Source organism: Penicillium cataractarum, assembly GCF_028827025.1.
Source record: "Penicillium cataractarum strain IBT 29864 chromosome Unknown utg000009l, whole genome shotgun sequence".
Classification (NCBI taxonomy): Eukaryota; Fungi; Ascomycota; class Eurotiomycetes; order Eurotiales; family Aspergillaceae; genus Penicillium; species Penicillium cataractarum.
The window spans coordinates 3283223-3311100 of record NW_026622745.1 but is presented as its reverse complement, the minus strand read 5'-3'; the positions used below and the strand labels follow the sequence as shown (position 1 = coordinate 3311100).

Genomic DNA, 27878 nt, shown 5'->3' with positions numbered 1-27878 from the left:
GTGACTGACGTTGGGATGTACGAGCCATTCTATCTCGCCTTCGATGCCTACCCAACTGTCGTCCCGCGAGTGAAGGTGCGAGGCCTCATGGCTCTGTTTCTTGCCGTCTCGATCCTATGGGCCCTGATCTGGTGAGTTTCCAACGCTTATTCGGAGTATCTAAGAGCTTGGCTGACCGTTGCTGCGACTCGAAAAAAATACAGGCTCCTATACCGAGCATGGCAGGTCTGCCAGACCCCCAATGATGTCCTGGTGGAGAAGCTGGGCCTCGACATTCCGCCGCCCCCAGAGGTGACCCTCGAGGAAATTACAGCGCGTGAGATTCGTCTGGCTTGGAAACAGCCGGACTTTCACAATTCCATACATAAGCATATCATCCAAGTGAACAATGTCAAAGGTATGCCTTGCCACTTCAGCAGTCAGGTTCAGCAAACCCTTGGGACCATACCTAACAAAGATCTCCAGTGGGCGAGTCAAAACGGGCAGAAACCGCGGTCGAAATCCTGAACCTCGTTCCGGGTAGCATCTATCATATCTGCGTTCTTTCCGTCAGCGCCGCAAATTTTCAAACTCCCAGTGCGATCCTTCATGTACGAACAAAATCCCTTCCGTTGTCCCAAGCCCAGCAAGATGCCACCACTGGCGGCCCAACAATCAGAGCGTCGATTCCCAGGTCTACGGCCGGCTTGCCCACTCCATCCGCGCCGGTCATGTCTCGTGAGCACAGCGCGGGTCAAATGCCCGGGAAGCGACCCTCGACAGGTCGCAAGTCATCGCCCGCCACCGGAGCTTCGGACTATTCGCATGGACAATTTGATGAATCCCGCAGGAATGGCCATCGCAGCAATCGTGACGAGAGTCTGGAACAATTGGCGGATCGCCTGAAGGCTTTGCAACAAGAAAACGACAATGTGGAAAAACAAGCAACGGAGGAAGATGATGAGCATATCACATTGCTCAAGGATCTTGAGAAGCAACGTGATGAACTGAAGAAGCGTGTGAAGGAGAAGGATGAAGTCAGTGGTGATTTAAAAAAGCATGTTTCCAAACTGGAAAGCGTCAACCGAACCGTTCAAAGTGAGAAGACGAAGCGCATGAGACTTCTTCAGCAGAAAGAAGCAGAACGCGACAAGCGCAAGAATGACATTCTGCGATGGCAGGAGAAAATTTCTCGCATGAATACCGATGCCGCTCAAGCGAAAGAAGACAAGTCCCGACTGGAGGAAGATGGAAAGGCACGGGGAGATGAGATTCGCATGAAGATTGCGAAGGAGCAAGCCGACATGAAGATCATCGATGATGAAATTCAAGACAAGGGTGGACGAATCAAGAAGCTTGAGGATGAGAGGAAAGGGCTTCAGGATGGTGAGAGTGAGGATGGCAAAGAGCTAGATCGAATTGACAACGAGCGGGCTCGCCAATGGGAGATGAAGCTGAACAGCCTGCACGCCCGATATGCCACTCTGGTCAATCTTCACGCACAAGCGCAACAGCAATATCAAGAAGCCCAGGAACGACTGAAATGGCTCACTAATCAACGGCCTAGCAGCTCGGGTCCATTCGCCCTGCCAACAATAGATCTTGACCTATCGAATATTGCCACCATCCGACCGCGGCGTCATCGCAGCTCGTTGACCAGCAATGTCTCTTCCCCCGTGAACTTCCCAGTCGTCGAAACGGGCTTCCCTGGTGGTCTCAGCTACAACCCCCCTTCGACTAATTCGCCTACTTTCCCGCCTAGCTCCGCATTCTTCAATATCAACAATGGAATGACCCTTCCCGGTCTTTCTGATCCGCCTGAGATAATGCGTTCAGATGCGGAGACTGCATTCAATAACCCTCAAATGAGTCCTCGGGCAGATGCTTTGTTGCCATCCGACCTACTTGGTGATGAAGAGTCTCCCGAGTTCCCACGACCGCTGACCCGACCACGTTTCTCCACCATGGAAGGACAGAGTAACCCTCTGGACAACTTTGGTATCGGGCCGGCTTCGCCTGCATCTTCTGGAAGCCGACCTGGTAGTATATTTGCCAGCCCGCTTGAAACTCTAAACCGACAGGACTCTAATTCGCAGCCTGTGGGGTTGTCCGCTGCTGGAGAGCGGCCCAAGAGCGCGTCTCGACGACTTTCTGGGCTTTTCGGCTTCCATCGGCCTCGAGGAAAGACGTTGGCCGACGAACCTCCTATGCTGGGGACGTTGAAGCCAGGGCAGAGCCAGTCCTTCCCGCGTAATGTTGATGAGATGGACCCCATCGGTTCACGACGCCGGAGACTTAGCTACACAGGCAACTGGGCAAACCCTATGTCCTTGTTCCCACGAAGCAACACTACTGGAGTCACCGCGGACAGTTCGTCAGATCATCCGCCATCTAGACGCGCCGCGTTCTCCAGTATCTTTTCATCTAGTAAATTCGGGTTTGGTGGCACTGGCAGTCGTGGAAACTCCGACTTGAGCACTGGCTACAATCAATTTAGCCCACGGCATGATCCTATTGATCCATCGTCTCTCCTTGGAAACGTTCGTCGCGGCTCTCTCTCCCCTCGTCCCTCCTCGACCTTTTCTTTTGACAATCAAAACCAGCTTCCTCATCCCTCCACGGACAATCGCCATTTTGGCTGGCCGTCTGCCGAACAAACTGGGCTCCGCAATAGCCCACTTGGCCTGGATTGGGCCTCACCATCCACATGGTCCCGAGCACCGTCTCGTCGCCCATCCCTTTCATACGGATCCTCCGGGCATCTCCCGCTGGGACTCACTGGTGAACCTGATTTTGTGGAGGAGGCGTATGAGCGCCAGCTGCGACCGCTTCAAGCCCCAATTGGCACCCGGCCGTCTTCATCCCACCGCCCGATCACCCCAAAGCTCAACCCGGCTGCACCAACGTTTACGGCAATTTTTAGCGGCAAAAAGTCAAACCAGGATAAGGAGAAAGACTCTGGCGCTCCCTTCGATCTTCACGTGGACGACGGATCCCCATCCGAGCCACGTACGTCGCGAGATTCCCGTTCGCTCTCCCATTTCACAGGCGAGTCGTACGAATCTTTGGAGCGCATGCCATCCGGTGCATCCGCAGACAACGCATCTAAGGAATCCTTCATCCGCAAGATTACTCGCAAGGGCAGCTCTAGCAAGTTCAGCTCCTGGAAAGACCGCTCGGGCCTGTTCTCCAAGAAGGGCGAGTCCTCTCAAGGTGACATTGAAGAGGACGCAGCCAGCGAGGCTCAGCTGGGGAGGAGCATTGACAGCACCGCCTCCAGTGTGCCCTCCGCCGATCGTTCGACAAGGAGTAGCCTGGGCTTCTTCTCGCGTATGTCTCGCAAGTCTGACAAGGCGAGCGAGACCAGTGAGCGAGCTAGCGAAGCCGGTGATGAGGATCTTTCAATCCCTGAGATCGCTCATTCGTGATGTTTCTATGGTCCAGATCCCCTCGTTAATTCTGGTTTTCCCCCTATTATTCCCTACTCTGGAGAACTTCACGCCCCGACGGGTTTGTTTAGTCTGCGTTAGACAGCGACTATTATTTCCTATGAAATTCATTATGGTACATACAACTTTTACAATTCTGCGGGAATTATATAAACCCAGTAAATTATTAAGACTATGAAGGTTTTTTTTCACTTCAGTATGTGAAGTATTGAATGTAGTCCAAAGTTGTAGTTGCACAGGTGGGCCTTCCGTACAGTTGAGAGTTGGGCGGCAGCAAATCGCCGCACAAAATCATGACTCGTCTTCGGCGCCTCGACAAATCCACCCACTCGACACACCCCCAGACACCGGGACGAGAAGGCACTATGGCGAACTCCAGGTTGGTTTTAAAAGCAGAATTTGAAATCCGATATGTACACTGACTATGCAAAGATTCGAGTACGTCAAGGACTTTGAACAGCCTGACGTCTTGCTTCCCAATACGTGGATTGTGGTCCGCATCGACGGGAGAGGATTTCACAAGTAAGCCCTCAAATCCCATGCCCTGCTGTACTAGATGTGTACAATTGTCTCGAGTATATCGATACTCTCCAAGGATTCCTAGAGGACCAGAGGGTCGCTGAAGGCTGCACAGAGGGCTTAATAGCCCAGCCTATCATTGTTCCCTGTATCTAACCTCCAACAGGCTGTCGGATCACTATGCCTTCGTCAAGCCAAATGACCGGCGCGCGCTCGACCTCATGAATGCTGCTGCGGTTGAGGTCATGAAAGACCTCCCAGATTTATGCATTGCCTATGGTGTCAGTGACGAGTACAGGTTCGTACTATCTTTCTATTCCAGGAAATTCCCTTGCCGTTCTTTTTAACATTGATATTCCAGCTTTGTCTTCCATCCAAGCTGTCAGCTCTTCGAGAGACGAAATGCGTAAGTCATTCATGCCATATTACCCAATACCCCTGCTGGTCTACTTCGTGGCCTGCCAACTGAGATATCCGATTCAGGAAATTGGTCACGACCATTGTGTCAACGTTTACCGCGCACTACATTTATCTATGGTCGACATATTTCCCATTAAAGCCTCTCCAGCCACCATACCTGCCTTCCTTTGATGGACGGGCGGTCATCTATCCCTCGACACGAATCCTGCGGGATTATATGAGCTGGCGACAAGTTGATTGTAAGTCTTCCTTGAAAACTCACCAGAAACTGGCATTTCTTTGTCAGGTTAAAAACCAAACTTGCTTATCCATGTGTGATAGGCCACATTAACAACCTCTACAACACAACCTTTTGGACGATGGTCCAGCAAGGTGGTATGAGCAATACAGATGCAGAGCAAGAACTGAAGGTACGATCTTCCGATCATAAATACGGTTGTCTAGTCCAATCAAGAAAATTGGATAGCATATTGACCTAGATCAGGGAACCGTGTCCGCCGACAAAAACGAGATCCTCTTCAAGCGCTTTGGCATCAACTACAATAACGAGGAAGAGATTTATAAGAAAGGAAGTGTGCTCTACCGCCAAGTAAGAATAAGAAATCCCCTGTGTGGTTTTGAATTCAGATATCTAACATTTAACTTACAGTATGAGCTCGAGGAACCCAAGCAGGCCCCAACATCCCAAGATGACGAGGTCTCGATTCCAGAGGCGAAACAGTCCCGCTCACAGCAGGACAAACTCAAGAAGTTGCGCCGGAAAGCGCAAGTCGTGGTTGATCACATTGATATTATCAAGGATGATTTCTGGGAGAGACGGCCGTGGATTCTATCCGGCAAACCTGGCAAATTGCCGGTGCAGAGCTGATACTGGCGAACGGAAGAAAGATAGCTCAGCTAAAGATATGAGATGAAATGAAATAAAAAAAATAACTTCTTTTTGGTTTCATTATCCTCGCCAAACGAAAGGGGTATCTTGATCGCGAGAACCAATGGCGTATGCAACATCTATGTATCCAATCCTGGGGCAATGCAAAACACTATCTAGTACACCACTCGTACATTCAAGCGTGGGGGTATAGATCAAGCCAACTTGTCCTTCTTCTCTTTCTTCTCCTTTTTGGACTTCTTCGAGTCGGACTTTTGTTCCCCTTCGCTGTCCTTATTCTTGGACTTGGATTTTTTGCTCTCCTTCTTTTCCTTCTTCTCTTTGGTTGCGGCAGGGGCTTCGTCTGATTCAGCGGTGGTCACTCGTCCGTCGTCACGATCCTCGTCGGTCGACATCGGTGTAGGATAATCCTCCTCGCTAGCAGAGCGCTTCGACTTCTTGGATTTCTTATCTTCCAATTTCCGTTCCTTCCGTTCCTTCTTCTCCTTCTTCCTCAACCGACGCTCCTCTTTGCTCTCCTTGCGCTTCTCCGAGCTAGACGAATCGTTCGAAGACACGGCCGCAGACTCGGTAGTCTCCCCGTCTTCCTTGAGCTTGCGACGCTTGCGCTTCTCCTCTTTCCGCGCAGCCTTCTCCTCCTTCTTCGCCCGACGCTCATCCTCGTCTTCAGAATCACGCTTCCTCTTCGACTTGGACTTGGACTCTTCTTTCAGCTCCTCCACCTTCTTCTGCTCAATGGTACCAGCAAGACATTCGCCGCGCACAAAGTGTCGGTACAGTTCGCTCGTCAACGCATTGTTTGAACTCGTCGAGGTAGATTTATCCTCGCCAATGCCCTTGAGCGCGTCTTCGAATCCACGCAGCCACCACTGATTCGTGGGGTCTTTCGTTGTCTTCTTGCCCACGCCGTGGTTGTTCTGTTTGCGCGCGACGAGAATGGGCTTTGTGAGACCGAGGCCACCGTGTGCGCCTGGACGTTGGTTCGGATTGAGAGGGTTTCCGGGACCGGACCATCCATGTCGGATGAGATAGGCTTGTGCATCCATTGTGTTGGAGAGGGGACGAGCGTCGTCTTGTGAGAGAGGTTTGGCGGGTGGAAGAAGATAGGTGGTGACGAGGGTCTGTCGTATGGAAGGAGTGCAGATGGAAAAACCGCAAAGGAGTGAGGTTCAGATTGCTCGACTGCTATCTCATCAAAGAGTCTAGCGTGAGGTTATTGAGAGAGGGAGTGTTAGGAAATGCGTTCCCTTCTAAGAAAAGAGCAAAAAGGTCGGCGGATAAGACCGAAAAAAATCGGTTCCTGGGCGATAAGAGATTGCCCGCCATTTTTTTCAGGTTCTCAGTTTAGTCACGTGACTATATAGATACTGTGCCTACCACTATTCCTAAAGCCTCAAAACTTCACAACTAGTTATGGAATTAGAAATAACTCCCTTGTTTGTTCTTCTTTAAATATGGTTTATTGAATTTGTTATCTCTGGTCTACTGGTTAATCACGAAAAAGCTACATATAGAACCATTTGTCAATGACCCACATGGCCAGGTCTTGTCCATGAATTCCAATTTTCTCTATGATAAGATCATCGTTTGCTCCAGTAGCTCTATTGCCTCTAAAGCTCATATTTCTTCTCTCACTTCCTTTATCTTGGGAAGTTCTGATGCTGTAGAAACCTCCCCATTCTTAGTAACCTGGATCACCTTCACAGATTCACCTTGAATTGAAACATGGTATCTCTCCGTATAATGCTCATTAAACGCCAAGCTGCGAATATAATTCACCGATGGATCCTCACATAAGAACCAATACTTCCACCAAACCTGACTATGGCACAAAGCCAAATCATTACCATCACCAGCGACTGACTGACATATCTTCTGAATCCAGAGAAACTTTTCCCTACACCTCAGGTGTGTGTATGATTTGAGGATATAAGGAAGATTGACTGTGATCTTCAACATGCCGTATGACCCCATTCCGTCCTGCAAAAAATATGGTACGGCCCGACATATTTCATCTGCATAGTTACCGGCAAGTATACATTCGGTGTACACTCTGGGTTCTGTTGGAATGTCTTTGATAGAGGGATATTGAAGGTCTGGTGTGGAACAATGTAGAACTAGGACTTGGGCTCGGTAAGTTAACAGCTGGATGATGATCATCGCTTTCCAGAAGAATATATGCAACTCTGCCTGTCGGAGAGAACAGAAGTTGTAGAACGAGTCGAACAGGTTCTTGGCTGACGGGAGTGGGAACTTGATGTTTTTCAACTTTGTGATGGAACAAGAGATTGGTCTGCCAGCGATACTCTCTAGGTTACGAGAGTACCATTCAAGTACTTTATCTCTTTGTGCTCGGCATGACCAGAGCAGGTTATTGCAGTCTTGATCTAGTTTGCCGATCGAGTTAGCGGCAGCAGCGAGGGATGTAATTTCGACATAGATTTCGAAAAGCTCGTCAAAAGGCCCATCATCGTTGTATTGTTTCAGGTAGTCGAAGTCGCTTCCGAAGCTTTTGAATAACATCGGAGCATACATCTGGGAAATATGGTGATTCAGCTGGATCCCAAAGAGGCTAATTACTCAAGAGGAGTGAGGATTGTTCTTACCAGTCCTTGCTTCTGAAGTTTGAAAACCGGCTTCATCCTAGAATCTTGAATTGGATGTTCTAGACGTCTGAGGAATGTATTATGCCCATCCATATGGGCACCCATGGACTTAGTCCCGCCCGGACAATTGAATGTCTAAGACTCACATTAGTCCACTATACTTCCGAGGGAGGCCGTGATACATTACCTCAATGGCTTTAAATATGACACTAGTATAAATGATTTCATCCGGAATAGTGCCCCCGCGTATCCGACTCGTCATGAAGCGAATCGTATTATTATACAGTTGCGTGCCTTGCCGAAGAAGACACTGGTCATGATTAGCTGCACCAAAGTAGAGGCACGAAAGAGCAGAAATTGCAGTTTCCAATATTGTTGGTTTTGCTGGCATATTAATGAAGCTTGACATGAGCTGGAAGAATAGATCGACTTCTCGGATAGCCTTCATGTCCAAGCTCATGGGGTAGTATGAGTCCATGAATGATGCGTGGAGCTGCTTCCGAGTCTGAGAATGCGCCTCGATTTTCCGTGGCAGTAATTGAGCGCGATTAACTCGCTGTATATTGCAGTTGGGCACATCTTTTGACTTCTCTGATACCCGTGTAGTACTGTAGTGGGCAAAAAAGTGGTGGCCGGGTGTATACCCCGGACAGACCATTCGACGTTTAATGCACCCTCCACACTCCGGCTTCTGGAGGTCACACTATATTCAAGAAGGCGTCAGTAAATATCAGATGGTCATTCAGCGCTGTGGCTGGCGCGACTCGCCTTGACTTTGCGTCTTCTACATGTTGCGCACCCTTTACTACTGAACGGGGCGCTTCCACCCATGTCTCCGCGGCCCTTTATCGAGAATCCGAAGAATCCTCCGAGGCTGAAAAATCCTCAGACTTGAAACTAAAGATTGAGCTTTGTCGCGTCAGTCCCTATTGAACATTTTCTGAATTCACATTCTGACCGTGGTTTTGGCCCCCAAAAAAGTGCCCGGCTAACCTCAATAGACCACGTGATGGATTTTTCATTTTCAGTGTATCTGATTTGAGAATGTGTATTGCGCAGGTCAACAATGGCGGTACTTGTGACTTTGGAAAAGCGATCAACGGCAAATGGTAATCAATTGGTACAGTACTGATATGGGGCTAGAGGTCTTTGGTGGGATTTCGAAGTCTCATCTTTCAACCTCAAATGCATTTCTAATTTCGTTTTGCACATATGTAGATATCTAGATAGACTCCATACCTAATTATCTGCCCTTTAGAAAAGATTAAAGAATATCAAATAAAGAAAATAAGTCGTACTGCTATCTATTTTTTCCTTCCCACCCAAACTCCCACCGCTACACAACTCGACCTGCAAGTACCCGTGACGTGTACCACGACTAATACGGTTTAAACCGGTCCTTCTTCTTCTCCTTGGGCCGAGAAATCTTTCCAGAACCAGCTGGATTCTGAACATCATCGTCGCTCCCATCAACGGGTTTCCACGCCCGCACAAAGCCGTCTTCGCCACAAGTAAAGACGGATTGGCTCTGTAATACATTCAGCGTTAGTCACCTATATAAATAAGGGGCGCTAGACGCAATTCTAGGCTCCAAGGTTCAACTGAGACATACCTGTTCATCCAAGTAGACTGATCGTACGACCTCGTCACCGTGGGCGCCGGGTAGACGCCAGAGATTGTCCTGGTCAAACCGCCATGTCGGGGTTGACACGAGCGGAATCAGATCCAAACGTTTGTCACTGCAGGGGAACACATAATTAGCATTTAGACTACAGTAAACTCCGCATCCACTAGGGTAAATGTACACATACATCTTATTACCAGCGGCAATGTACGGCCCCTGCGCGCCGAGGCACAATTGCACGACATACTCGCAGCCTAGTGGCTCGCGCACGTCGTCGAAATGCACGGGCTCGGGTTCCTGTGCAGGATCATCGGGATCGGTGGCCGGGTGTACGGAGAATTGCTCGTCGTGGCTGAGTGCGTAGATGGTGCGCTCGGAGAGGAAGCCTGCATGGTGGACGGAGCCGTGGTTGATAACTTGCACGAGAGCCTCGTCTTCGTCTGTGATGGTGGTGTCATAGACGTTGACTAGGCCGTCCGTGCTGCCGGATAGTAAGACGTTGCTGCGAGTCGGGTGATATTGAAGCTGTGTTACCAGGCCAATGTCAGATAAGTTGAGGTATTCACGGTAATAGATAGGGTTGTGACACGGTTGTTTTGTTGGGATGTTATATCCAATGTTCAAGTGGGAGAGACGTTGGGAAAGCTGTTTACCTCGGTGATATCGTCATTGTGGCTTTCTACGTATTGTAGCCTTGGTGCCTGTGGAGATCTGATATCCCTGTACAAGATTGTTAGAAGGGGAGATTCTAGCTTTCAACGAGGATCGTTTTGATCATCACATGAATGAATTGAAGCTCGCGCTAATTTTTTCGAGGCAAGTCACTTACCAGAATGCAACCACCGCCTGCGAGGAAAGGAGCTCTGTTCCCGCCACGATCGTGTTGGTCCCTGAGTTGCAAGCCACCGAAAGCACCGGGGCATGTCTCGCTAAACACACAGGATGATCAGCCAATCCGTGTCCGGCAAAAAAAGAAACTCCGAATGTCTAGAAAGCTAGACAATACAGTCCTCGTTCCAAATCCTCCGACGCCATCCAAACTCTCTAACGATGTAGAATAGTCATTACCACAGCTGGTACCCATTCTAGGATGTACCAGATACCACATCGACGAAGACAAGAAAGACCCAGAGCAAAAACAACAATCAAAAGAAGAATAAATCAGCAAAACTCACCAGTCTCGACCTCCAAAACCGCATTCCCAGCCCTCACATCCCAAAGCTTCACCTTCCCCTCCCTACCACCAGTCACCAAAAGCGGCGACTCACCCGCCGCATAGCTCCGCAGCGAAGTCACGCCCGCATCGTGGGTCTTCGGGGCGATCACCGAGACGCGATCGAGACTAGCAGCGTCAAAGATGCGCAGCGAGTCATCCGAGCTAATAGCAGCAAAACTGCCCGGTGCCGAGGCCGCAATCGTGTAGATGTAGTTCTCCGCCGGCAGCGACAGTGACGACGCGGCGGTTGCTTTCAAGGTATGCATGATGACCTTTGATCACGCGAATGTTCGCGGCTATTACGGTTGACTCCTTGCTTGTGTGACCCTGTACGGATGTATGGAGTACAGTATGTACTAGGTAGTGCTTTGCTTTGCAATCAGTCCTCGTGAACTGCGGGTCGCTTTCTTGACTGGTCACCTGTGGCTGATGGGGCTATTTTTTTCCCTCCAAGTTTTTTTTTCCTGCTCTTAGCGAGCGGGAGCTTGCAGCGGGAGTGGATTTGAGTGTGTCGATCTTGAGAGATGGGTTGATTGCTACTGGTTGATCTGGGCAGTGGCTTGTCTGGTGTTTTCCGCGGTGGTTTATCGCGAAGAACTCGTATACTGGGGAGGAATTTCGATGCCAAGAAAAGATTTCCCTTTTTGGTTACGTGGAGCTTTTCCCGTGCCTTACTACTCCAGTACTTGGGCATTTACAGTACGGAGTAGACAGAGTACACTTTACAGCCTCAGATTGATACTGACAGCATTAACGTCAAGTGAATCGTCAAGTATGTGTATAGATGTGGGAGTTTATCACGGCGGGGAATTTGGGTTGTAGAATTAAAAGCACTCAAACCATCCATAATTAGGATCTCCATGTGTTGCAGCTGCATCTAGGGGGATTGAAATTTGCACAAAAGCGACCAGTTGGATCGGCAGAGCACACGAGTCATGTTGTTTTCTTCAGAGGGGTGACCAATGCATTTCATCCCGGGTCTGATCATCATAGCGTCCATAGGGAAAATGTGACGAGTCAGGAGCATCTCAAGCGAGAAGATTGGCAGAACAAACCCTCTAAGAAGAGAGCACAGGCCAAGATCTTTTCCCGGTAGCCGACAAATAGTGGAGATTGGAGAGGAAGGTGTTCGCAGGTTAGTATCGAATAGAACTCGCTAGGACTACGATGCGCAATGCTACTCCAGTTTGTACAGTACAGTGTACACCGCTACAAGGAGGCAGGCCAAGTCCACCAAAACAGAAAGTGGTCCGTGTGACGGGGAGGAAAGTGACGATGAGGGGGAGCTCCCGGGACGATCCGCTAATCAGACAAAGGAGATCTGTTTTGGCGCATCTCGTTGACCGTGGAGGCTGCCACTTTAGGTGTTTAGAGGGGCGGGGGATGTGGGCCTTTAGGCTCGTACATCAGCCGAGATGGGGGAGATTGTACTCCCATACCAAATCCAAATGAAGGGTCGGAATCTTAGCGAAGGACCACGATATGATGGGGCGAGTCTAGGTGAAATTTCCGAGGCCTGCGCAATATGTGTATCATAAATCTGACCATTCACTTTGCGGGTCAGTATAGAAGTCGAGAAAGGGGAAATTTCTGGTCCAGTCATGGACGGCGTCCATGGGAAAGTTTAAACCAGGGACGACCTGGAAAGTTGATACATAGGAAATGATAAGCGGCACCGGCCGATCGTCGCAGGTCATCAAACAAGGGCCCCAGAGTCGTGGGCCGGTACCAGTGACCTGGTAAAAGGGAAAAGGAAAACTCATCGGCAGGAGAAAAGGGTCACTCAACGCGCGTCGGGAACGAACCAGGATGCGCGTTCCACGAGTCCCGGGGTCCAAGTTGATTCGCAGCGTCGCATCGCCCGATCCCAGGGCTGTGGGAGGAGGATTGGGGGTTTGGCAGGGATGTGTAGCGTGTTATGAGTGTTCGATTGACCATCCATACTGCACTGTACGGAGTAGTAGAAGTTGGTTAACTAGCCCATCTCGGACTCCCCGATGGAAAGGGAATAAAGAAAAGACGACGCAACACGAGCTGAGTGGGCGCCACGCTGCGAAGCTTCTCGGCGTTACCCATTCGGCTGGGTTGAGTCTGTGCTGGGCCCATCATTTCCTCTTTGTACTCGGTCTTCAAGGAGGTGATTATTCTTCTTCCTTGTTCCTCCTTCTGGTCTTGGTTGGAAATATTCTTGAATCGTTCGTTGGCTCTCGAAATGACCCAGTCTCCAGACATAATCATCGAGACCCAGACGGTCCGCATCCCGCGCGGGCGCAGGTGGAGCCCTTTTGGTCGATCCCGAGTTGGCGCCGGGTCCAAGCCCAGGAGCGCCAGGCAAATGGCAATTTCATTGGAGGAGAAGCAGATCGGAGGGGGAAGACGATGCCCGACAAGGAAGGAGTCGAGGTTTCTCCAGCGAGGTGAGCGAAACTCAGTTGACCAACCGGTAAACTTCCACTCCTCCAACTTTAAGCGGAGGATGGAGAAGAGTTTGGGTATGCACCAAGAAAATGTGCTGTCCGGTTTGTAGGGAACCCGAGGCTCTGGATCAACCTTTCAGCAGGTATGATGCTGGTCTTTTTAACTTCTCGAGGATCCGAGATGATGAGTATACTTATCACTGATCATAGGTGAAAAGCCATCCACGAATATAATCCAAGTAAAACTAAAACATTGTACTCCGTTTACTCCGTTCCAAGGTGTGACGGTATTAAATTAGAAAATAATTTAGCTGCTTGTTTTTTGGCTGCTATGCCCGATCAGCTGTTAGTGTCAGCCTCTCTGTATCTTCACACACACCACGTCCTTCAACTTTCGCTTCTTCTTCTTTTCTCCCTTTCCTCTCTCTCCCTTCTCTTTTACTCCCTTCCTCCCCCACCGTGGACCCCCCCCCCAAACGGATCCCAGCCAGCGGCTACACACAACCTTAAACCCCTCGGAGTCGCGTTCTCGTCCGTGGTTCTCACCTCCACCCCTCTCCTCTCCTTCAACCACCCTTGGGTTGCTCAGGTTTGGTCTTTGAGTGGTGACGATACTCCCATCTCCTATCCATCCCACAAGGCACATCTCCTCGGGGATCCTGGACTATCGGCTTTTGTGGAGTGTTGACCCGCCCTCAGCCCGGCGCTGCCAACAGTCTTTCCCCCCAATTCCACTCCACTCTGGTTCGCTTGGTTCGCTTGGCCCTCGGATCATTTCGTACTTTTGGCGTCGACGACCCTCCTTGCGTGCGGTCTTTCCGTGCTTGCATAACGTGCTGCCTCGCCGATTTCCTTTCATGTGGTGGCTGGGACATACAGCTCGGTTGAATGTTCTGTTTCTGCACCCTGCCTGTGCTGTACGATCATTGATCGTAGCTACCCATCCCTCTCCACCGTCGACCTCGGCCCCCGACGTATACGAAACGATCGCTCGTCCGACAATTCCACCTTCCTCCCCCTGACTCTTCTTGATTCCGACCTCACCATCACCAATCGCCCCTAATGTTGACCGACGAACAGTCCGGTCGAAATCGGCTACCGCCGATGTTGACATCCCCTCCTCCGGCGAAGCGACACAAGTCCGAATCAACCCCCGCAAGTGAGGCCGGTCGCTCATCGAGATACTACCATTCCGGATCGGTTCCTTCGAGCGAACGGTATCATTCGTCCTCGATTCCTGCCAGCGACCGTTATCAATCCTCGTCAATTCCACCCAGTGAGCGCTATCAATCATCAATTCCACCCAGTGGTCGGTACTGTTCCTCGGTCCCCAGTGAACGAGCTCGGTCGCGCCAAACCTCGACTGCCATGGACATCTATATGATTACGGACCGGAACCCTTCAGATAAGGATGGCGATCGAAGAGTTGGTCGTTTTCTCAGCAATGGTTCGGTCGCATCACAAACATCCCAAGCTTCTCGTGCCTCTGGCTCGTCACCACCTATAATTGTCTCCGATCGCAAGTACGTTACCCCTGCAAAGGGCCTACATTACACTCGCAGTCGAGCTTTGCTTGCTCGACCACGCAATCGAGCGTTCTAGGATCGCTAAGCTGACAATCCGTCTTTACGTACAGAATTCCCGAAAAGTACCCTCCATACAAAGAAAATAATCGCATGTATCATTCCTACCGAAAAGGCACTTATATGCTACCCTGCGACGACGAAGAACAAGACCGCCTCGATATCTTCCATAAGCTCTTTACAGTCGCCCGTGTATCAGATGGCTTAATATACGCACCTCATCCGAAATCCTCGCGGATCCTGGATCTGGGCTGTGGGACTGGAATCTGGAGCATTGAGGTTGCCAACAAATACCCCGACTCGTTCGTGGTGGGCGTAGATCTCGCCCCGATTCAACCACAAAACCACCCCAAGAATTGCGACTTTTATGCTCCGTTCGACTTTGAAAGTCCATGGGCCATGGGTGAGGATTCTTGGGACTTGATTCATATGCAGATGGGAAGCGGCAGCGTTGCCAGCTGGCCCAGTCTATACAGGCGGGTATTCTCACACCTTCGTCCGGGCGCATGGTTCGAACAAGTCGAAATTGATTTCGAGCCGCGCTGCGATGATCGATCGCTAAGTAATCTCGCCCTTCGTCATTGGTACACGGCCCTGAAGCGCGCCACCGAATCAACAATGCGCCCTCTAGCTCATAGCTCCCGCGAGACGATCCGCAATCTGCAAGAAGCTGGGTTCACGGAAATTGACCATCAAATGGTGGGACTACCCTTGAACCCTTGGCATGATGACGAGCACGAGCGCAAGGTTGCCAGCTGGTATAACCTGGCCATCTCAGAGAGTGTCGAAACCCTCAGTCTCGCTCCTTTCAGCCGAGTGTACGGCTGGCCCATTGAAAAGATTAAGCGCCTTGCGACGGACGTGAAGACCGAGGCGTTCAATAAAGATCTGCGCTGTTACAATATTCTGCATATTTACCAGGCTCGCAAGCCACTTGCCAAATAGAGCATCCATCTCCAGTGATGACTTGCGCGAATGTGGTCGCCCTGCGTGTCTAGTGGGCGGTCTACTACTTTTTACCATGATGACGACTTGCTATCTCTCTTCCATTTTCCCGCGTTGCATGTTTTGCATGATCTGGCGTTCTTTTTTGGGCCGGTGTCTTCTTTCATTATTTTGGGTGTTTTCATGTTTCCGGCTTGTGTGGTATATACCCAGGTGTCTCACCTAAGCTTGTGGTTGAGTTTGCTATATCTGACGATATGTCAATGTGAATCTTCGTGACTTAAATCAGTTCATGTGCTTTCTGTAGAATGCTTGATGTAAAGCTGTAATGTCAATGGGTCTCGGTGATTTCTATGTCTAGGCCTGTTGATTGGTCCATTGACTGGTATGGTAACAATATCAAATCCTCCGTCGGAGTTAGACTCCTATCCTATCGCGTACTTCTAACACAGTTTGTGGGCTTTTATCCGGCCATTGGGATATCCTCCGCATGATCAGCAGCAGATGATAATTGAGAGACTGAGCTCTCAGTGATATCTGGAAGCTAACTTGACGTCCATGTGTTGTCTTAGGAAGGAAGGAATTAGTCTCCTGACTTGGGCATCCACGTCGATTCCCGACAGATATGCGAGATGGCAGTTTACTTACTTCCCTTCAACCCTTTGGTGATATACCTATATAGTCTTGCAAGCCTTGCCTTGGGTATGTCCTCGGGATTGATTCCATTCGAGGTCTTCAATTTTTGGGACTCTATCTTGTTTACGTAGAACCTGGACATGCGGGATAATGGGCCCCTGCATATATATATCTCCACCACAACGAGCATCCAAAAAGGCCAACCAAGTAATAACCACCACAACCGAGAGAATGCCAAGTATCCGTTAAGAAGTATATCCCCTCGCAGAGAATTTGAAATACCCCGGAACATGCTTGAAAAATGCGTGGTTGGTGGGTGCTCGAGGCAGAAGGTTGGCGCCGAGGTCAAATATATCGTATTTCATCTCAACATCCACCACTGTAGCGAAGAGCAGAGTATATACATTTTTTGAATATCAGAGCTGTATCCAAAATCAAGCCCTTGATTACCAAGCGGGTAAATACCCTGACCGGATCAGTTGATTTGCGATGCTTCTGCTCGAAAAGTGGTAGAGAGATGCCCGAGGCTTTCGATCGTGGTGGTTCAATCATGTAAGACCTAGATTGGGTTACTGGAAGAAACCATAACACGATTTGGACTTGTCAATGAAATCGAACAAACACCAGAAAGCTAAAATAATCGGGATAGTAACTGTCATCTCCTGACGGAGATGGTTCTGATCAAGAGGAGACAGGCTAACTACTCAGGTGTTTATCAAGTCCATACTGGCAATGTGGCCAAATAGATATGATCACTAATTCAGAAAGTAATAAAGTAATCCCCATCATCCCAACCAGATTTTGTTCTCTAAGAATAATCAAAGATATTGTCTTCAAAGTGTATATACACCAAAAAGAGAGGGATCTTTGGGATCAAAAAAAAGGGGCCTAGCCGGGAATCGAACCCGGTTCACGCACATGCTGAGAATCTTTGATTCTCGGATTAATGACAACCCGAAGCACGTATAATACCAGTATACGACCAGGCCTTTTCTTGTGCGTATTTTAAACAAATTGAGATTGATATACCACAAGCATAAAGATCGGAAAAAGATCGGACCATTTCCCGTCGCGATTGAGTTTATAATCAGGGGAAATAACTTTGATACATGACATTATTATTTTGGCGTCATCTGAGGCAAAATCGATATTGAATTCGGTGCAATAAAACATGGTGCAGTCTCATCGAGTGCGAAGTGAAGATTGCGACCAGCATCCTACGTGAATATTTTGCCAGGCCACACCGTATAAACGTGGAGGTGATATAAACAGAACAAACACAGCAGTATGTGCTGTAGTATTCGTGTCAATTGATCGACGTCTTGAAGCAACAAGCTACGAAGTTTCGAACCTTGACAGTGTTTTTGAATACACAGAAGCATGTGGCCCTGGTGGCTTCATGCCGTCAAGTGCCACACTGCCCCTGCTTCCGTTCTCCAACCACGTCTTAAAGGCCAAGATACAGAAAACATCTTACTTTCGCGGCTGAAGAGTATCCATGGCCTGATTTGTTGCTCCTTGGCTAGAAGCATATTCCTTCATTGGCACCTGATTGGCTGAGCTACTCGCGGTTGTTAAAGTTGCAGATTAAGTTAAGCGTCAGTGGGTCTATCAAGCCAAGGCAACTTTGTGGAATGTATAATTGTGAACATTCGATGGCAGTCAACAATTGATTTGTGGGTGGATCAATATGTCAGATCATGATTCTTAACCTAGCAGCCGCAGATCATATAGTTTCACCAATTAGCATCCTGGATCGGCCACATTAGTTCCAAACGGGAAGATCAAGATAAAACTCTTTGGTAACTACTTTGGATATCACAGAGCTTGTGTGCCTGAATTATAGAATGGAGAATATAAGATGTATGCCCATCCAAGTCAGTGGAGTTTGAGCCTCTGTATGAAGCTTTGTCACTACAGTGAGCTTTCAGGATTCTCGTGGGATAATCGAAGTGACATGAACTCAAGATTTCAACATGCGAGACCTTCATGCGGTAGATATGATGAAGACTCGATAATTAAATGTGGGTAGGAGACAAGGCAAGAAAGGGGGTTGAATGGTAGGGTGAATATGAGAAAGGGAGAAAGTCCAAAAAATGGAAGGAGCGAGGCAGGCCAAGGCATTGGTTGTTTCCATTTTCAGATCATCAACACACTTTCACTTTTCACCTTCCTCCAGTCCGATCGCAGCCCTTCATCTCTCCGGGCTTTTCGATTTCTTTTCTTCGTTAACAAAAGCAACCATGAACAACGCCCCGGGTGCTGGCCCTTACTTTATCCGGGTAGTGGATTGTGGAAATCATGGTGGAGGTGGTGGAGGTGGTCGGCGTGGCGGTGGTGGCCATGGTGGACATCGTGGTGGATACCGCGTCTACCGTGTTGTAAGTGCCCTCTATTTTCATCTGAATTGTGTGTGATGAACCAGAACTGATGAATGTCATAGTATCGTCCCTGCGGCGCGTGCCATGGACGCGGGCAGCGTATGTGTCTCCATCGTACGCTGTGATCCATGGACTTTCCTGACCAGCGTGAACTCAGAATACCGACACGACTGCCCCCGAAACAACCAGCGCGCGGGGTTGCAAATCAATGGTGGCCAGAATATAAATCAATGGCTCAACAACGTCCACACCGTGAGTCTTGTCAGTCTCCATGCTTCCGAGACCAAGTTTGATTGAAAGATATCAGCCCGGCCAGGTCGTGTGCCCCTACCACTCCTTCCGCCACTTTCATCACGCCCACTTTCATCACGCCCACTTTCATCAAGGAAACCCGACGCTGCATGCTCAATATAACCACGCCCTCGCAATCCTGCAATACCAGCTGCAGCTTCAGTCGCAGCACCTGATGCAACAGCAGCTATACTTGCAGATGCAGCAGCAGCAGAATCAGTTCATGCAGCACCGAGTGTTGGAACTACAACAGGGACGGGGCCGCCCAATCTTGCAGCTACAGAACGGTGCCAATCAGCAAGGCCACCAGCAAGGCCAGCAGGACCAAGAAGAGGACGATCTGGATCTCGATCTTGCCTGAGGGCGTGGAGGGTGATTCGGCGCGGAGTGAGACGGGAGTGGCGGACGAGGATTATATAGAGTAAGGGAGTAAGAAGCCACTCCTTCGTGATTATGTATTATTGTTGTTTCGTTTTGATGTTTTGCTTCAAGGACCTGATAACAAAATATGGATTAATGAAGGCATGCTATCCGATTTTTAGTACTTACTGTGCCGCGATGGAAAATTTCCCGGAGTCTGGTTAGATGTTACAAACCTTTGAAGACAATGTCATTGTACAATAGGAATCCCCATCCATAGAAAGTCCAAGGCAGTCAAGAATCTTGTTTTGAATGTGTCATCGGCGAGACCCCGCCGCATCATAGAAAGTAACATTGTAGTAAGAAAAAGCCTACCGAAACGCCGTTCCAAACCCATACATTTCAAACGCCAACCATATGCAATGATGTTTGCCCAGTCTGTCGAAGACTAGACCAATGACCCAAGACAAGAGAAGAAGACAATAATCAAGACCATCCCATTATCGCCGGCGATTCCTGCCTGCGCCACGAGCGACACTATTGGCAGCAGATTTGGAGTCCTTGTCGGCATCTCCATCGCCGGGAGTACGGCGGCGCATCGTACCAGGGCCAACTGCGATGATATCCTCTCCACTTTCGCTGTCCGAGATATCCAGAAGGACCGGCACACTAAACATACCAGCCTGTTCTGCATCGATGGAGTCTTCAGCGCGATCCAGAGTAATCACGTCAGGCTCCTCGTCCTCGAGGTCGAGACGACGTTGATGCACCTGTTCAGCAGGGTGGACGTCAAATTCGTCCTCGCGCTCGACGTACTCCACGTTCTCCTCAACTTCACCGAAATCCGGAGCTAGGGCAGACCATTTTTGCGGGCTAATGGTGGACCATGTATAGATGCAGCCGGACTCTAGACCACAAGCAACCACCATGGGGCGCGAGGGGTGCCATTCGACCACGCCGAGCTCCTCGCGTGGACCCTCGAGGATCTTGACGAGAGAGCCGTGGCTGCGTTCCCAGACGTAGATATCTGGGTTCATGAATGTAGTTGCAGTGACGAATTCGCCGGTTGATGAGAAGGTGACATGGTTCCAGCTTAATCGGTTGACGACGTCTTGGAATTTGTGCTCCACTTGTAGTTTGATGGCGGAGGGCTCAAAGTCAATACCCAATTGGGAGAGGTCAGGCATGAGGACGGTGCGAATAACACGGTCTGAGCTGTTGACTAGGAGGTCACGCCCATTGTTGGCAAGGCGGGCGAGGATGACGACTCCGTTGCAGAGACGCATGGAATGGATCGTCGTGCATGTTTCCGTCTCAATGATGTTGATCCAGCCCTTGGAGGTACCAGCAATGATGTGATTTCCAAACGCCGTGAATATTGTGACGCAGGTCGAGTGTTTTGCGTCCTGCGCGGCTTGTTTTGCGGCAACGGCGGGATCAACTTCTTCACCGTTTGTAGGCTGGGGACGGAGGGGCGCGGAGGGGAGAATTCGCTTGATTGGTTTCGAGGAGGAGATGTCGACGAGAACGGGTTGGTCTTCGAATAGAGAGGCGACAAAAAGAAGGCTAGACAGAAGAAAAGCGTGGTCAGTACTCAGGCATATCTCCAGAAGATTGGACGAAGTAAGATCATACTGGTTGAATGGGTGGAGCTCCGCAATGTATACTGGTGCCTCGAATCTGACTGTACGCACGCGCGAGCCATCCTTCAGGTCCCATAAAATACACTTCCAATCCTGCGAGGATGTAAGAAGGTACCGGCCATCTCGAGACCAACTTGATGGATCAAACCGATTAGTCTCATGTTTGCTTGCGGGGATAGATGTCATGGCTATCATACCTAAGAGACTGGATCTGCCGAGTATGACCCTGTAGCTTGCGTGCGACACCGTTTGTCTCAATGTCAAAAATCACGACAGTACCGTCCACCTAATTTGCAATAGTCAGCTTCCACAGCCCCCCTTGCGATTTGTTTATGTGATTTCGCCGAGGTGTACGAACTCGTCCGGATGCTAGGTAGTCGCCAGTGTGGTTAAATCGTAGACATGTCGCATGGCCACTCCCTAGATGCCAATTAGAACGTGCAACGACATATCCAAGCAGCAGATAAACCACATACGTAATTTCTCTGTCAAGGTATCTGGATAGTCCTGGGCCAGGACGAACGGATCAACAAGCGACAAATTCATGGCGGCGGCTTAGCGCAATGTCGAGTCGATCGCCGAGATTCTTGATTACCTAGGCCTAAAAGGAAGGCCTGGAAGCTGGTGACTTGGACATCCAGCACGTAGTAGGGTCCACTGTACACGAAATCGAGGTCGGCGGAAACCAACAATAACGAACAATTGTTTTCCAGCTTATCTGCCGCCATTTCGGATTCGCGAGATTCGTAACAGGGCGGAGTGGAATCAAAGGCGGTAAGCTATCGGGCTATAATGCACCCGCTTTGCTGCCTGATTCTCCAGGTCGGCAGCCTGGGGGTGGTGTTCTGCCATAGCTTACCGCCCGGATTACGGCACGCTATAGAGGCCCTCCGGCGCGCTAAGTGAGCAGAGGGAAAACTCGAGCCCCATCAACGGGTGAGGCAACCTTCACCAACTCCCTTTCAACTTCCCCGACACGCTCTCCCCATCACCTGCCCATCCAAGAATATCGCGTTCCCCATCGTGATATTTCTTCCAGAGACCATCTGCACGCGATAACCAGCGACTCTTGCTCTTTCTCTCTCCTTTCAAGGGCTTCGTGACGTCCGGGGACTCCAGGTCGCCGGCGCCCTCGTGGCAAGGGCTGCCAAAGGCCTCAGCCGGCCAGTTGCTTCCACACCACCTTCGTTTCATCGTCGCCTCGTGTGATTTTGACGCTCGGTCGTCTACTCAGCCTGTCTCTTCAGTTTTTGCGCCTTAACGACCCCCAGATCTTTCGTTTTCCCCAGGTCCGCGCTCAAGCTTCCTTCCCCCGAACCCGTCTCGACTCCACATAACCCGACGACCTTTTTGCGCATCGAGCCCCCGCCACCATGTCGAACGTTCACTTCCCTTACTCCAAGGCGCCTTTGCGCACCATCAAGGAGATTCAGTTTGGTCTCTTCGCCCCCGAAGAGATCAAGCGCATGAGTGTCGTCCATGTCGAATATCCTGAGACGATGGTATGTGCCCACCTCATTTCTGGTTTCTTCTGCAACCCATTCATATAAAATCTTGCGACTGAGATGTCTAACCTTTCTCACTCGATATAGGATGAGCAACGTCAGCGGCCTCGGACCAAGGGTGTCAATGACCCCCGACTCGGCACCATCGACCGTCAGTGGAACTGCGAAACTTGTGAAGAGGGACCCAAGGAGTGTCCTGGACACTTTGGTCATATTGAACTGGCCTCTCCAGTCTTCCATATTGGTGAGTGATTCACCGCCCGTGTCATCGCATCGCGAGTCCGCAATAGACCTTCATGCATCATTCATTGTTACTGACTTTTCTTTTCCGTAGGTTTCGTGACCAAGATCAAGAAGCTTCTGGAGACCGTGTGCCACAACTGTGGAAAGATCAAAGTTGGAGCGGTTAGTCATCCCTCATGGGATGGCAAATCTTCTGACCTTTTCGTGCTGACATTCTTGACTTCAGGATAACCCGAAGTTTTTGGAGGCCATCCGCCTACGAGACCCGAAACGACGCTTCGATGCTATCTGGCGCGCTTCCAAGGATATCAACATTTGCGAGACCGATCCGTCCCCCGATGATGATGAACCCCAGAAGGAGGGCAAGAAGCGCTACTTCCATGGTGGTTGTGGTAACGCCCAGCCTACTGTTCGTAAGGAAGGTATCACTCTTGTGGGTACCTGGAAGCCCAGCAAGAGCATGATGGAAGACGATATGACTGCACAGCCCGAAAAGAAGGTTATCACTCCCGCGATTGCCTTGAACATCTTCCGCAACATCTCCCACGAAGATGTTCGAATCATGGGTCTGAGCAACGACTATGCTCGCCCCGAGTGGATGATCCTCACCGTTCTCCCCGTCCCGCCTCCAACTGTTCGCCCCAGTGTTTTGATGGGAGCTACCAGCGGCTCCCGTGGTGAGGATGATTTGACTTACAAGTTGGCTGAAATCGTGCGTGCCAATCAGAACGTTCAGCGTTGCGAGCAGGAAGGTGCGCCAGAGCACGTCATCCGTGAGTTTGAGTCACTGCTGCAATACCACATTGCCACATACATGGACAACGATATTGCGGGTCAGCCCAAGGCTATGCAGAAAGGAAACCGCCCAGTCAAGGCTCTGCGAAGCCGTCTGAAGGGTAAAGAGGGTCGCTTGCGTCAGAACTTGATGGGCAAGCGTGTCGACTTCTCAGCCCGTACTGTCATTACAGGTGATCCTAACTTGTCTCTCGACGAAGTCGGTGTGCCATATTCGACGGCTAGGATCTTGACTTACCCCGAGGTCGTCACTCCGTACAACATCGAAAAGCTGCAACGGCTGGTCTCCAATGGACCCAATGTGCACCCAGGTGCTCGGTACATTGTTCGAGACACTGGCGAGCGAATTGATCTTCGCCACGCTAAGCGTGCTGGCAACCAGCAACTGTTGTACGGCTGGAAGGTCGAACGCCATCTCGACAACGGCGATGTAATCCTTTTCAACCGACAGCCTTCTCTGCACAAGGAGAGTATGATGGGTCACCGTGTCCGCGTCATGCCTTTCTCGACTTTCCGCTTGAACTTGTCGGTCACGTCGCCTTACAACGCCGATTTCGACGGTGACGAAATGAACTTGCACGTTCCGCAGAGCGAGCAATCGCGCGCAGAACTGGCTGAGCTTGCTCTAGTTCCGAAGAACATTGTGTCTCCTCAGCGTAACGGCCCTCTCATGGGTATTGTGCAGGACACCCTGTGCGGTATCTACAAGATCTGCCGTCGTGATATCTTCCTCACCAAGGATCAAGTCATGAACCTCATGCTCTGGGTTCCTGACTGGGATGGTGTCATTCCTCCTCCTGCAATCATGAAGCCTCGTCCCCGCTGGACCGGCAAACAAATGATTAGCTTGGCTTTCCCCTCTGGGCTTAACCTTGTCCGTGTTGACAAGGATAGTGCGCCGATCTCCGAGAAATTCAGCCCTCTCAATGATGGTGGCCTGCTCATTCAAGGTGGACAGTTGATGTACGGTATGCTCTCCAAGAAGACCGTCGGTGCCAGTGGTGGTGGTGTCATTCACATCATCTTCAACGAGTATGGATGTGACACCGCAGTCAATTTCTTCAATGGTGCCCAAACCATCGTCAACTATTGGCTGCTGCATCATGGTTTCAGTATCGGTATCGGTGATACGATTCCCGATCGCAAGACCATCGAAAAGATTGAGGAAGCTGTCCGGGAGCGAAAGCAGGAAGTCATGGATATTACTGCCAGTGCTACAGATAATACCCTGGAAGCGCTGCCCGGTATGAACGTCCGTGAGACATTCGAGAGCAAGGTCTCTCGTGCTCTTAACAACGCTCGTGACGAGGCTGGTGCTGCCACCGAGAAGGGTTTGAAGGATCTGAACAACGCTATCCAGATGGCCCGTTCTGGTTCCAAGGGTTCGACCATTAACATTTCCCAAATGACTGCTGTTGTGGGTCAGCAATCCGTCGAGGGCAAGCGCATTCCCTTCGGATTTGCGTACCGCACATTGCCTCACTTTACCAAGGACGACTACTCTCCGGAGTCTCGTGGCTTCGTCGAGAACTCGTATCTGCGTGGCCTGACTGCCACCGAGTTCTTCTTCCACGCCATGGCTGGTCGTGAGGGTTTGATCGATACCGCTGTCAAGACTGCCGAAACTGGTTACATCCAGCGTAAGCTAGTCAAGGCACTGGAAGAAGTCATGGTCAAGTACGACGGTACCGTCCGTAACTCGTTGGGCGATATCATCCAGTTCATCTATGGAGAAGATGGTTTGGATGGTGTTCACATTGAGAACCAACCTGTTGACATTATCCGATGCTCCGACGAGAAGATGCGTCAGCGCTTCCGCGTTGATGTCATGGATAACGAGATGTCTCTTGGCCCCGAGGTCCTAGAGCAGGCCAACGAGATTGCCGGTGATATCGAGGTCCAGCGCTACTTTGACGAAGAGTGGGAGGCCCTGCTCGAGTCTCGCGCATTCCTCCGTACTGTGGCCAAGGAGGACGAGGAGATGATGCAGCTCCCTATCAACGTGCGCAGAATTTTGGAGATGGCCCGGTCGACCTTCCGCATCCGCGAGGGTACCATCAGCGATCTGCACCCTGCCGAGGTTATCCCTCAAGTACAGGCTTTGCTTGACCGCCTGGTCGTCGTTCGTGGCGACGATCCTATCTCCAAGGAAGCTGATTACAACTCGACTCTCCTGTTCAAGGCGCAGCTTCGGTCTCGCCTCGCCTTCAAGCGATTGGTTACGGAGTACTCGCTTAACAAGCTTGCGTTCCAGCACGTTCTCGGTGCCATTGAGAACCGTTTCGCCCGTGCTGCCGCTAATCCCGGTGAGATGGTCGGTGTGCTTGCAGCACAGAGTATTGGAGAGCCCGCTACCCAGATGACACTCAACACCTTCCACTTTGCTGGTGTGTCGTCCAAGAACGTTACTCTGGGTGTGCCTCGTCTGAAGGAAATTCTCAACGTGGCAACCAACATCAAGACTCCGTCCATGACCGTCTACCAGGAAGGTGACAACACCTACCAAAAGGAGGGTGCCAAGCAGTTGCGAAGTCTCGTCGAGCACACCAGCTTGCGATCCGTCACCGAGGCTACCGAGATCTACTACGATCCGGACATCCAGTCTACTGTCATTGAGAATGATCGTGATATGGTCGAGTCCTACTTCATCATCCCCGAGGATGTCGAAGGAGATCTGGCCAACCAATCGAAGTGGCTGCTTCGCATTGTCCTCAGCAGACCCAAGCTGCTCGATAAGGGACTTACTGTTCAGGATGTTGCCGAGAAGATCAAGAAGGCTTACAAGGACGACATTGCTGTCATTTTCAGTGATAACAACGCCGACGAACAGGTCATCCGTATTCGTCAAGTCCAGACTCACAAGGATGATGATGACGATGACGACGTTGAGTACGATGTGACTCTCAAGAAGCTTGAACAGCATCTGCTTGACACGCTTACTCTTCGTGGTGTCCCCGGCGTGGAGCGTGCTTTCATCAACGAGAGAAGCAAGGTCCGCGTCACCGAGGATGGCGCTCTGCTCATGAGCAAGACCGACCCTCTTTGCAAGGACTGGGTTCTTGAGACCAGTGGCTCTCATCTTGCGCCAGTACTCTCCATTCCTGGTGTTGACGCTACTCGTACCTACTCTAACCAGTTCATCGAAATTTTCGAGGTCTTTGGTATCGAGGCTGCCCGTACTGCTTTGCTTCGCGAGTTGACCCAAGTGTTGGCTTTCGACGGCTCCTATGTCAATCACCGTCACTTGGCCCTCCTAGTCGACGTCATGACCGTTCGGGGTTACCTGACTCCTGTTACTCGTCATGGTATCAACCGTGCCGACAATGGTGCTCTCATGCGTTGTTCGTTCGAGGAGACAGTCGAGATTTTGTTGGAGGCTGCTGCTTTCGGAGAACTCGATGACTGCCGTGGCGTGTCAGAGAACCTGATTCTTGGACAGATGGCCCCCGCTGGAACGGGAGAGTTCGACGTTTATCTGGATCAGAACTTGCTCAACACGGTCGTTTCAAACAACGCCCGCTTCGCTCTTATGGGCGGAGTTGGTGCCAAGGACGCGATTATCTCTGATGGTGCTGCCACCCAGTACGATAGTGGCTCGCCTATGGCCAGCTCGCCGTACATGATCGACTCGGATCCCGACGCAAGCTTCTCGCCTATTCGACAGGGTGGTGCCGAGTCGCCCGGAGGCCTTTCCAAGTACCAGCCCTCGGATGGCTTCGGTGCATTCAGTCCCGGTGCTCGTAGCCCTGGCCAGGTCTATTCCCCGACCAGCCCCTTCAACACCAGCATGGCCTCTCCAAGCTGGTCGCCATCCTCGACTGCCTATTCTCCCACGTCTCCTGGTATTAGCAGCCCTGGCTTCACTTCTCCTCGCATGTCGCCAACGTCGCCATCGAGCCCGCAGTTCGTGATCACATCTCCGGCTTACTCGCCTTCGTCGCCTGCTGGGGCGTCTCCATCGTACTCCCCTACCTCGCCGACGTACAGCCCGTCGTCACCCAACTTCAGCCCGGCCTCGCCAGCCTTTAGTCTGACATCTCCCGAGTACAGCCCTACTAGCCCTGCGCTTGGTGGCGGTCGGCACTTGTCTCCCACTTCGCCCGCCTCCCCGACCTCTCCCAAGTGGAGTCCTACTTCTCCTTCTTGGTCTCCCCCTCAACCTGAGGCATACTCGCCGACGTCCCCCAAATTCTCTGGCTCTCCGACATCGCCCGCGGCTGCCTACAGCCCGAGCTCGCCGGAATTCCATAGTCCGACGTAAGTTCATCCTGTTAGCTACTGCAGGAACACCGTGACTAATGTGTCATCAATAGGTCTCCGCGCCAGAAGTGAGGACAGACACGGCTTGCCTAGCTTTGGTTCGTGCTGTACCACTGT

The 27878-nt window shown here is 50.7% G+C and overlaps 10 protein-coding genes across 10 annotated transcripts; 5 read left to right on the top strand and 5 right to left on the bottom strand.

The window, feature by feature from the left end:
* Positions 1–15: 15 nt before the first annotated feature.
* Positions 16–3407, top strand: N7496_011794 (Fibronectin type III domain protein; the record flags this gene model as incomplete). The annotated part of the gene is made up of 3 exons (XM_056704707.1): positions 16–131; positions 204–397; positions 466–3407. 3 exons carry the CDS (start codon positions 16–18, stop codon positions 3405–3407), a joined length of 3252 nt encoding a protein of 1083 aa, XP_056550667.1.
* A 314-nt stretch (positions 3408–3721) lies between these two features.
* On the top strand, positions 3722–5235 carry N7496_011793 (tRNA guanylyltransferase; the record flags this gene model as incomplete). The annotated part of the gene is made up of 8 exons (XM_056704706.1): positions 3722–3807; positions 3861–3950; positions 4114–4245; positions 4309–4353; positions 4431–4606; positions 4689–4777; positions 4852–4956; positions 5017–5235. The coding sequence occupies 8 exons, from the start codon at positions 3722–3724 to the stop codon at positions 5233–5235; spliced, it is 942 nt and encodes a 313-aa protein (XP_056550666.1).
* Positions 5236–5450: 215 nt separating this feature from the next.
* Positions 5451–6302, bottom strand: N7496_011792 (uncharacterized protein; the record flags this gene model as incomplete). The annotated part of the gene is made up of 1 exon (XM_056704705.1): positions 5451–6302. The coding sequence occupies one exon, from the start codon at positions 6300–6302 to the stop codon at positions 5451–5453; it is 852 nt and encodes a 283-aa protein (XP_056550665.1).
* Positions 6303–6891: 589 nt separating this feature from the next.
* Positions 6892–8693, bottom strand: N7496_011791 (Zn(II)2Cys6 transcription factor domain-containing protein; the record flags this gene model as incomplete). Its single annotated transcript, XM_056704704.1, has 4 exons — positions 6892–7791; positions 7863–7899; positions 8009–8565; positions 8637–8693. Coding segments are annotated over 4 exons (1551 nt in total), but the record flags the coding sequence as incomplete, so codon positions are not given.
* Positions 8694–9240: 547 nt separating this feature from the next.
* On the bottom strand, positions 9241–10968 carry N7496_011790 (WD40 repeat domain-containing protein; the record flags this gene model as incomplete). The annotated part of the gene is made up of 6 exons (XM_056704703.1): positions 9241–9390; positions 9475–9601; positions 9674–10011; positions 10140–10206; positions 10316–10415; positions 10662–10968. The coding sequence occupies 6 exons, from the start codon at positions 10966–10968 to the stop codon at positions 9241–9243; spliced, it is 1089 nt and encodes a 362-aa protein (XP_056550663.1).
* Positions 10969–12481: 1513 nt separating this feature from the next.
* N7496_011789 (uncharacterized protein) lies at positions 12482–13765 on the bottom strand (the record flags this gene model as incomplete). Its single annotated transcript, XM_056704702.1, has 3 exons — positions 12482–12650; positions 12732–13252; positions 13499–13765. 3 exons carry the CDS (start codon positions 13763–13765, stop codon positions 12482–12484), a joined length of 957 nt encoding a protein of 318 aa, XP_056550662.1.
* A 416-nt stretch (positions 13766–14181) lies between these two features.
* N7496_011788 (class I SAM-dependent methyltransferase) lies at positions 14182–15647 on the top strand (the record flags this gene model as incomplete). The annotated part of the gene is made up of 2 exons (XM_056704701.1): positions 14182–14642; positions 14756–15647. The coding sequence occupies 2 exons, from the start codon at positions 14182–14184 to the stop codon at positions 15645–15647; spliced, it is 1353 nt and encodes a 450-aa protein (XP_056550661.1).
* Positions 15648–18526: 2879 nt separating this feature from the next.
* Positions 18527–19316, top strand: N7496_011787 (uncharacterized protein; the record flags this gene model as incomplete). The annotated part of the gene is made up of 4 exons (XM_056704700.1): positions 18527–18664; positions 18727–18763; positions 18822–18916; positions 18972–19316. 4 exons carry the CDS (start codon positions 18527–18529, stop codon positions 19314–19316), a joined length of 615 nt encoding a protein of 204 aa, XP_056550660.1.
* Positions 19317–19815: 499 nt separating this feature from the next.
* On the bottom strand, positions 19816–21504 carry N7496_011786 (Set1-mediated histone H3-K4 methylation subunit Swd1; the record flags this gene model as incomplete). The annotated part of the gene is made up of 4 exons (XM_056704699.1): positions 19816–21091; positions 21156–21244; positions 21317–21378; positions 21435–21504. The coding sequence occupies 4 exons, from the start codon at positions 21502–21504 to the stop codon at positions 19816–19818; spliced, it is 1497 nt and encodes a 498-aa protein (XP_056550659.1).
* An 827-nt stretch (positions 21505–22331) lies between these two features.
* Positions 22332–27833, top strand: N7496_011785 (DNA-directed RNA polymerase II core subunit RPO21; the record flags this gene model as incomplete). Its single annotated transcript, XM_056704698.1, has 5 exons — positions 22332–22460; positions 22551–22707; positions 22798–22868; positions 22933–27758; positions 27815–27833. The coding sequence occupies 5 exons, from the start codon at positions 22332–22334 to the stop codon at positions 27831–27833; spliced, it is 5202 nt and encodes a 1733-aa protein (XP_056550658.1).
* Between the last annotated feature and the right edge of the window lie 45 nt (positions 27834–27878).